Source organism: Nuphar pumila, chromosome 17 (assembly GCF_984573655.1).
Source record: "Nuphar pumila chromosome 17, dmNupPumi1.hap1.1, whole genome shotgun sequence".
NCBI classification, from domain to species: Eukaryota; Viridiplantae; Streptophyta; class Magnoliopsida; order Nymphaeales; family Nymphaeaceae; genus Nuphar; species Nuphar pumila.
This window is the reverse complement of record NC_143265.1, coordinates 76,026,858-76,035,795: the sequence shown is the minus strand read 5'-3', so window position 1 is coordinate 76,035,795 and position 8,938 is coordinate 76,026,858. Positions and strand designations below refer to the sequence as shown.

At 42.3% G+C, this 8,938-nt stretch overlaps 2 protein-coding genes across 4 annotated transcripts; one reads left to right on the top strand and one right to left on the bottom strand.

Annotated features, from left to right (window-relative positions):
- Positions 1-4,233: 4,233 nt before the first annotated feature.
- Positions 4,234-6,042, top strand: LOC149812277 (pentatricopeptide repeat-containing protein At3g57430, chloroplastic-like). Its single transcript, XM_089993017.1, has one exon. It carries the CDS (start codon positions 4,234-4,236, stop codon positions 6,040-6,042), a length of 1,809 nt encoding a protein of 602 aa, XP_089849143.1.
- Positions 5,963-8,684, bottom strand: LOC149812276 (F-box protein FBW2-like). Of its 3 annotated transcripts, XR_016428521.1 has the most exons (4): positions 7,602-8,684; positions 7,410-7,451; positions 6,258-6,998; positions 5,963-6,023 (listed from the first exon to the last, which is right to left on the bottom strand). XR_016428521.1 is itself a non-coding variant. In XM_089993139.1 (3 exons), the coding sequence occupies exons 1-3, from the start codon at positions 7,916-7,918 to the stop codon at positions 6,308-6,310; spliced, it is 1,050 nt and encodes a 349-aa protein (XP_089849265.1). In that variant the 5' UTR covers positions 7,919-8,683; the 3' UTR covers positions 6,167-6,307. The 3 variants fall into 3 exon arrangements, 2 of the variants coding, with proteins under 2 accessions (XP_089849265.1, XP_089849266.1); XM_089993139.1 differs by lacking the exon at positions 5,963-6,023 and having other exon boundaries at positions 6,167-6,998; positions 7,602-8,683; XM_089993140.1 differs by lacking the exons at positions 5,963-6,023; positions 7,410-7,451 and having other exon boundaries at positions 6,167-6,998; positions 7,602-8,681.
- Between the last annotated feature and the right edge of the window lie 254 nt (positions 8,685-8,938).

Sequence of the window (8,938 nt, the reverse complement as noted above, 5' to 3'; positions counted from 1 at the left end):
GATGATCTCAAGATGAACAGCATCCAAAACCTGTACAAATGGGATGCCCATCACTTGGATGGGCCCCACTCTTTTTTCTGATGTTCATAATTCGGATGGACAGCATCAGAATGGTTTAAAATGAACGGCTGACAGTGAGGGTATTCACTGGTTTGATGGGTGTTGATCTAAGGACCTGTTTGGAATCTGTAGCTGGGATGGGCGTTTATGGAGTTTATTTATTTGAAGAAGTGGCAGCTGCTAAATTCTAGATTTGGCAGCTAGCTGGCTGCCAAATCCATGATTTAGTGTAAATACGAAGGAGAAAGGGCCTCACTTCTCATCCCAAATGCTTAAACGCCCATCCTAGCGCCGAGATTCCAAACAGGACCACCAAGGTAGTTTGATCAAGATTTTACCTCGGCACCATCAAATGCATAAACGCCCATCCTAGCGCCGAGATTCCAAACAGGACCACCAAGGTAGTTTGATCAATATTTTACCTCGGCACCACCAAAAGCATAAACGCCCATCCCAGCGTCGAGATTCCAAACAGGACCACCAAGGTAGTTTGATCAAGATTTTACCTCAGCACCACCAAAAGCATAAACGCCCATCCCAGCGACGAGATTCCAAACAGGACCACCAAGGTAGTTTGATCAAGATTTTACCTCGGCACCACCAAATACATAAACGCCCATCCCAGCGCCGAGATTCCAAACATACACTAAGGGCGTCAGGAAGCCATCCCCATCTCTTACTTTTGATCCCTAGGCCTTCTTGGTTTGAAAGTCCAAGACACACCCACCAAGGCTTTGACCAACTTGAAACTTGATCCAAGCATCGGGGTTTTAAACTGCGAGCTTTGGTCAAGTCGGTATGGTTCTTCAAGCTCAATTGTTGATGCCATGACTAAAAATCTTTAAGACAACCTCTTATGGGCAGTCTACTGCCGAGAGCAGATCAGGTGATCTGTCAAATCGCATCCTCACTGTCCCTTGCTTCATCCCACAAAGGACCTCATGGTCCTTGTGTACATTGTGGACGGTGAGGATGCCAATCACATGTCTAAAAGTGATTTGTCAGATCCCTTGATCTGCTCTCCCACTGCAGGAGGATCCCAAGGCAAGAGTGCAGCAAAATGAATTCCATGTCATGAGGTTTGGTTTTAAAAAACTTAACTAAGCCTTTAACCACTTGTAAGATGCTAGTTGGCCCTAATAAATGCTCAAGATGTCATTATTATGGTCCTGTCAGTATTACAATTCATACCATGTTATGATTCCATGTTTCTACTGTATCACCTTTCTCATTCTTCGGCCAACTACCAACATCCTCTCTCTCTCTCTCTCTAAATATGAAATAAATATGAAAGATTGCTAGAATCAGAAAAGAATAGTCAAATTAACGTAAGAATGTATCTATTAGTATCATTCAGCGCGTTTTATTGGAACTTGTTTGAACATCTTAGTATAATCAGATTGCCAGCAGAGTTGTATGACCAAGACCAGTGATGCAGACCAGATACATGTCTGCCTTGGTCAGATCGTAGTTCATGAGTGCCTTGGCTCTAGGGATGCAAATGGGTCGGACCTGATTCAATTTTGATCCAAATCTTTATGAATTTAGCTGTTGTGGATACAAACCGTTTGCATGGCCTTGCAGGCGGGTAAGGCTTATCAGACTATATGGATGCAAACAGCTTAAGATGTTTGCTGTAATTTCCATTGAATGACCTTTTCTTAAACCTCTTTATTGGATGCATTGATTGGGTGATGCACTCTACTGAAAGGATAAACCCTTGATTTGATCCAATCTTGTGGGGATCAGAACCTTAGGATCACATTCTTTGTGATGTCGTAACTGGTTTTTAAGGGTCAGGATCGACTTGACCCGAATCTACCGGATAAGGCTTACAGGCTGATTGATCTGAATCGTTGGCAGAGCTGCATATATGTAGGGTTAGTAAACAATCCCAACAATCTGAGCTTGTGGTGTTGAAGCTCGGCTCGTGCTTGTGGCAACCTGTGCCAAGCTTGAGCTCATGATGAACCAGAGTTGATGAGCTGAGCCTGAACTTGCTTGTTTACCAAGGATTTTTTTTTTTACTGAAAGTTATAGAATTTGAACTTTAAACCTATTAAACAGAGCTCGAGCTGGTTTGTTTAGCGTCCCTACCGAAAAAAAAAATGTTAACATGGTTTCAAAGCTGAAAGCAATAGGAATTTACTCTAAACCTATTATTGCTTGCAAGCCAAATATTACACTGTGTTGTAAAATATATCTAAGATATATTTATTGAGTAATGCTACCTACTTCCACATACTAGAAATCATAATTGTAGGTTGTATCTTCTCAATTAAACCTTATGAATTCACTCAACATAGTTTATTTGATAGGAATCATGCTTTGGATCATGTTTTTTGGACATAAAAATATGTTTTTTTTAAGTCATAAAATTTTTATACATTATGAGCCGTTGATTTTTAAAGATCTTAAAAAACATACATGTATGCTATAATCACATGATTCAAACTTGTTTTCTACTAAATAATGCTTATGGACCATGTTTATAGGGTCTGATCAACAAAAGAAAAAATTAAGAAATTTGAAAATCTAAAGCTTCTATTTGGTGGGAGTACGTACTCAGGGAGCACCTTATTATTACCAATATTTATTACTACCAAGCAAAGCTGAGGTGCAGAACTTTTGAGTTCGAAGGAGCTTTTTATGAGCTAAGTCACTAGCGGCTTGTATTAGTTCCCAACCAACATATATGTTCTCCTTTTAAACTTCAAAGGGAAAGGGTAGTTCTTGAAGTAGGGTGTCAACGGTTCGGGTATGACCCAATCCTGACCCATACTGGATCTGGTAGGTTGAAGGTTTGATAACAAAGAAAAAGGGTCTGACTAACTATCATGCCTAGACCTGTGAGATCTAATTAGCATATGGAGCAGGTATGGTTTTATGAAATTTTATACCCAAGTTGGGTCCAACTCGAGATCAATATTCACATTTTTCAATGTAAAAATGTAGGAAAAAAATTCTAGTTTATCGGATCTGGTTTACATTAATTTTATGGGACCCAGGTATGGTTTTTCCATTGGTAGGTCCAATCAGACTCAAACCCAACATTCAGGGTCCAACCCGTTGTCACCCCTAGTACATATTGCTACTGTGAAGTTCACTCAGAGATACTGTACCACATCAATGGTTCAAAATTTTTGCAAACTACAAACAAAATTCCTTGCTTTGGGCCCCACCCTACACCAACTGCCGTCCACGTGCTGAGTCCCAACCGTCCTTGAGAAATATCGACGGCTGTTAAAACACTACTCCCCCCCCCCACCCACACACACACACACACACACATGCACATGCACATTTTATATTCATCATATTTTGTGAGGAAAAAGGTTGTACCAAATCCATTTATTCTTTTTAGCAATGTTGTCAGTAGCGGTATCTGTTTCGCCAACGATTCAGGTGAATCGGCCGATACTGATTCTCAAGTGTTCTGAATCGGCTAAAAAATAATTTAAAAAATATTTTGTATCAAACAGAACATGACACGTGTTAGAACCATTAAAATAATATTTAAATTTTTTAAATTTTAAGTATTTTTTATATTTATTTAAAAGTACCCAATTCACGTTAGTATCATATCGATTTTCTGCCGATACAATACGTATTGGCTGATACATGCCCGTGCTGACAACTAGGGGTGTCAACTGGTCGGGTTTGGTTCAGACTTAGGTAGAACCAGACTTGGACCCAATTTTTGAGTATGGTATCGGGTCCAGGCCCAGGTCTAATTGGGTTTACTATAAGAGAAACCATACCCAGAACCAATAAGAACTAAACCTGAACCAAAACCGGTAAAATAATATTTTTTATCATTTTTACATTGAAATTTTCGGGTCTTAATTGGAACTCGGGTTGGACCCAGGTCTGGTATAAAATTTCACAAACTATACACAGATTCATGTATTAATCGGACCTTCAGGTTTGAACCCGGGTCTTTATCACCATACTCGGACCCTATAGGGTTTGGTCCGGGTCGGGTTCAGGTAAACCCGACAGGTTGACACCCCCTACTGACAACATTGCTTTTTAGCATCTTTGCAACAAAAAGTTAAAACCCACAAACAAGCCTACTGAATTTTGGGCCCCATATTCAATCATGATAAAAAGTCCATGCTAAAGTCCTTTATTTGGGATAGTATACCAGATAGTCTTTAACCAGTCAAAAGTATGTCTGCAGCTTCAACAACTAGATTCATTTCACCAATTTTGCCTTCTCCCGAGGAGAAGAGGGTGGTGGGAAGCCTAGTTTCTCCTCTCCAAACTTGTATTGATAGAGGTTTGTGGTTGACGGGCAGGGCAATTCATGCCCTTGCAATCAAGTCATTGCCCAGGGAAGATCCATATTTGAGCACCAAATTGGTCCTCTTTTATGCTAAATTTGGCTCCCTATCTCATGCACGCTACTTGTTTGATGGAATGTCTTACACAAACTTAGTGGCATGGACCATTCTGGTTGGAGCCTACGGCCGCCATGGCTGTTTCTTGGAGGCCCTGGAGTTGTTCAGACAGATGCAGGGTGCAGGTTTGAGACCCAATTCTTATTCTCTAGCAACTGTTTTGAATTCATGTGCTGCTTTGGGAGAGGTGGACTATGGCAAACAAATACATGCATATGCAGTCAGGAATATTGGTGAGGAGGATGCTTGTTTGGAGAGTTCTCTGGTTGATTTCTATGTAAAGTGTGGGTTTCTACGTGAAGCTAGGAAGGTATTTGTTAGGATGAGGAGATGGGATGTGATATCGTGGACCATAATGATCAATGGTTATTTGAAACATAATCATGGAAAAGAAGCACTAAGCCTCTTTATAGAAATGTGCGATAGTGGCATTGAGCCTAGCCAACACACTTTTACTACTGTTCTGAAATGTGCCTCTCTAGATTTAGGAAAACAGATACATGGCATGATTGCTAAAGGGCAATGGGATTTAGAAACTCATGTTGGTAGCTGTCTTATGGATATGTACATGAAAAATGGAGATCCAGAAAGTGCAAGGTTGGTCTTTGACGTAATGCCTGAAAAGGATGTTGTTTCCTTCAATACCATGATATCAGGTTATGGAAGAAATGGTAGTGGAAGGAGTGCTGTTGCCATATTTCTGGAGATGGGATTGTTGGGTTTGAAGCCCAATGGGTCTACGTATGTTGCTACTCTTAGTGGATGTGCAAACCTGGGATCAATCTGTTTAGCCAGGCAGCTCCATGCCCATGTTTTCGTAAGTGGGTTCAGACAAGATGCAGTTATGAATGGTGCCATCGTTGACATGTATGCTAAATGTGGGAGTCTGTTGGATGCTCGTAATGCTTTTGACCAAGCAACTGAGAAAACCAGAGTCACATGGAATTCTATGATCAATGGATATGGCAAGCATGGCCAGGGTAAGGAAGCTCTTGATGCCTTTCATGCTATGAGAGAACAGATGAAACCAGATTGTATTACATTTGTTTGCATACTCTCAGCATGCAGTCACTCTGGTTTGATAAGAGAAGGGTGGGAGTTGTTCAAATCCATGGTCGAGGCTTATGGATTGGTACCAGAGAATGAGCACTACAGTTGCATGGTTGATCTTTTGGGCCGTTTAGGATTAGTGGAGCGAGCATACGAGTTCATACTTGAGATGCCACTTTTAGCAGGACCTTCCGTTTGGGGGGCGCTGTTGGGGGCTTGTAGCATATGGGGACATACTGAAATTGGAGAAATTGCAGCTCAGAAGCTATTTGAGTTGGAACCAGAAAGCTCTGGTTCATATATTGCTCTCGCCACCATCCTTTCAAGTGATGGCCACTTGGCTGATTCAACAGAAGTAAGAGAAATGATGAATGATCGAGGCATAAGGAAAGAACCTGGTTGTAGTTGGATTGAGATCAATGGTCAAATGCACAAATTCACAGCGGCCCACAAGGTTCATCCAAGCATAGAAGAGATCCACTCAATGTTGAAGATCTTGAACAGGTCCTCCTATGAAGGAATTTGGTAAAAAGTGGCAGTTGAAAGAATGAACTTTGATTACTTGTGAGCCGAAACCATCATGATTTGAATTAGAACGAGGAGCAAGAGAAGCATTTGTTGCATAAAAACAATGAAATAAGAAGAATAACAAATTGTAAGAAAGACCAACCAGATTCTCATACAGAAGTGTATACAAACAGCAGAACAAACAGATATGCTACATATATTTATAGCCAAGACTACCTTCCAGGATGAAACAAAGAAGCAGCAGAAGAAAGAGAAACACAGACGGATCATGGTGATGCAGGCCAACCAATTCCATCATTCGTATCATCCGAGGCAACGTAGAGCCTCAGCTCCAGGCCTTCCAGCCCTTGATCATCATCCCACATATCATCAGAGCTCCCATCGTAATTCTCCAGCATTATATCTGCATCATCATAGAGGTCCCAGTCAAGACGATAATCTTCGTCGCCAATTGAGCCCCATTCGTCGTCCTCATCATCGCTGCAACCCTCCAGATAATGCAGATCATAGCGATCCACCACCTCTGGCCCCAAAACCTTCAAACCTTTTTCCTGTCTCTTGGCCAGCCACTCCTCCCCCTCCAATTTCACATCCCAACAGCCCCTCACATCCAGGAACTCAAGTTCCCGGCAAGCTGCGAGTATTGTTCGAACTCCGGTGGTCGTCAGCAGAACATATGCCATCTCCAAATGCTTGAGCTGAGGCATGGTCTTTGCAATCGCCAAGGCTTCATCATCCTGGCAGCTTCTATCCAATACCCCCAGTGGGTGCATTGCCCTCTTCAGAGATACTAGAGATTTGCAGTGTCTGCCAATGGCTTCTAGAGCTTGAGCTCCCATACTCTCGCAGTAACTCACGTCCAAGAACGTCAATTTCTGGAACTTCTCTGCAACTTGATCAAAAATGGCATCACCCAATCGGCTTTTTGGGACTCGGAGGCTCTCCAAAGAAGCCCCGCTAACAAATCCAGCAGAATCAATCAATCAATCTCTAACAGGGCAGAAATGGGCAGCAACAGAAACAAAAGAAACTGAAGAAAAGCACAAAAAATAGACTGAAGAGACATAAAGCAGGAAAATGCCAAGAAAGAAAGAGTGGTTGGTCCGGTTGGAGAAGAAAATATCGACATACCCAAGGGGGCAGAGACCAAGAAGACAAAGAAATAGAACAAACTCGATGGTGGGCAAGAAGACATCTCCAAAAGATGAACGTCAACATCGAAAGGTAGAAATGATAGAAAAGGGAGAACATATTGAAGAAAAACCAGACCCTTCTGCAGAGAAAAAGGTTGACACAAACAAGGATCTGTGAACGGACAGAAACAGGAAAAAAGATGAAACTGAACAAGAGAGAGAGAGAGAGACTAACCAAACATGTGCAGGCAGAAAGCGGCCAAAAAAGCAAGAGGGGCTGAATCCTTATGAGCTCCACACAACGAAAAGCGGGAGCAAAAAACGACCAGAAACAGAAGGAATTGAAGGAGACCAAAATCAATCCACAGAACCATCAAAAAAAGGCTATCAGAAAGAGCAGAGAGAAGATGAAAAGAATGGGACTCACTGGTCTGCTATCAGGGACAAGATGGCGTCGTCCGGGACGGCGTAAACGGAGAGCTTGCGGAGAGAGCCCGAGCTCCTGGAGAGGAGCAATTGAAGCATCCTACGCATCTGGTTGGGCTTGCAGTGCATGCACCACTCCTCGATATCGATCTCCTGCCAACAGTAGGGTCCAGCGACCACCTTCCCCCATGATTTGCAGACCCGGGGCATCACCGCCAGTGTCTCTTGCAGGGACAGCTTGCTGAAGATCAGGCCGAGAGCGTCGGGAAGGAGTTCCTCCCAACACCTGAGCTCCTCAGCCTCTCCAACACCGTCCATCCCTCTCTCTCTCTCTCTCTCTCTCTCTCTCTCTCTCTCTCTTTGAGATAGAGATGTCTACGACCAAAAAGAGAAGATGGAGAAAAAGATGGCAATAAAACAAAAGAAGATTGTAAGAATAAAGGAGGTGGGTTTCTTGCACTCTTCAGAAACTCGAAGATATATATTCCCCTTCCCTCTCTTTTGATTTGTAGGTGTATCCTGCTTCAATAGAAATGTCGAGAGAGAGAGAGAGAGAGAGAGAGAGAGAGAGAGAGAGAGAGATGGGTAGGCGTAGAATTTGATGGGGGAGGAGATTAAAAAAAGACTGAAAAAAAAGAGGTGGTAGAGGGAGGAACAAGCGGAAAAAAGCAGAGGTTTTGGGGTATTAACAAAACCGAGTTCTCCGCCTCGGAAGGTGTAAATTTCAGAAAAAAGCAACAAGAGAAAATCTGAGAGTAAAACGGGGGGATAAAATCGTGGGGAAGCATGCAAAAGTATCCCAACCAGCGTTTTGATTTGTTAGCAACAGAATCTCAAATTACCAATCCCTCCCCAATGCTGGATGTTGAAGACAGCCAACAGCAGTACACCCTCCATTATGAGTAGGATTGAAGCCAATCTAAAAGAACAGGATTGAAACCTTTTAATAATTTCAAAATCAAGCGAACGAATACAATGCTTAGGGGGCTGATTTGTCTTGAGATGAAGGCACATCTCAAGTTCAAAACTCATGGAAAGGCCTCGATTGTTTCATTCTCCTGCTCAGCCTATGTAAAAGCTTTCCATGTGAAAACTTTCTAAAAAAGTTTGAGACCCAAAATGCACAGACCATTGCATGGACTTGTTTTCAGCACAACCATGTGGTCAATTCAATACCATCATAAATCACCATGAACTGAGACGTCCATCAAGAGCGAATTTGGAGGGTTATCTTTGTAACTTGGTAAACTTTCAGAAGAAAACAGAGCGGTGAAAAAAAAGAAAAAGAAAGAGTGCATGAATCATGACAGCAGGGAGAGGGGCTCACCACTAAAGACG

What these genes read in the sequence shown, in the direction of transcription:
- LOC149812276 (XM_089993139.1), bottom strand. Translation starts at nt 7,918, where the DNA reads ATGGACGGTGTTGGAGAGGCTGAGGAGCTCAGGTGTTGGGAGGAACTC. An exon ending in TTGTCCCTGATAGCAGACCA is followed by an intron (nt 7,452 to 7,601) that starts GTGAGTCCCATT and finishes ATAAGGATTCAG; the next exon opens with CCCCTCTTGCTTTTTTGGCC. An exon ending in TTTCTGCCTGCACATGTTTG is followed by an intron (nt 6,999 to 7,409) that starts GTTAGTCTCTCT and finishes TGGATTTGTTAG; the next exon opens with CGGGGCTTCTTTGGAGAGCC.
- LOC149812277 (XM_089993017.1), top strand. Translation starts at nt 4,234, where the DNA reads ATGTCTGCAGCTTCAACAACTAGATTCATTTCACCAATTTTGCCTTCT.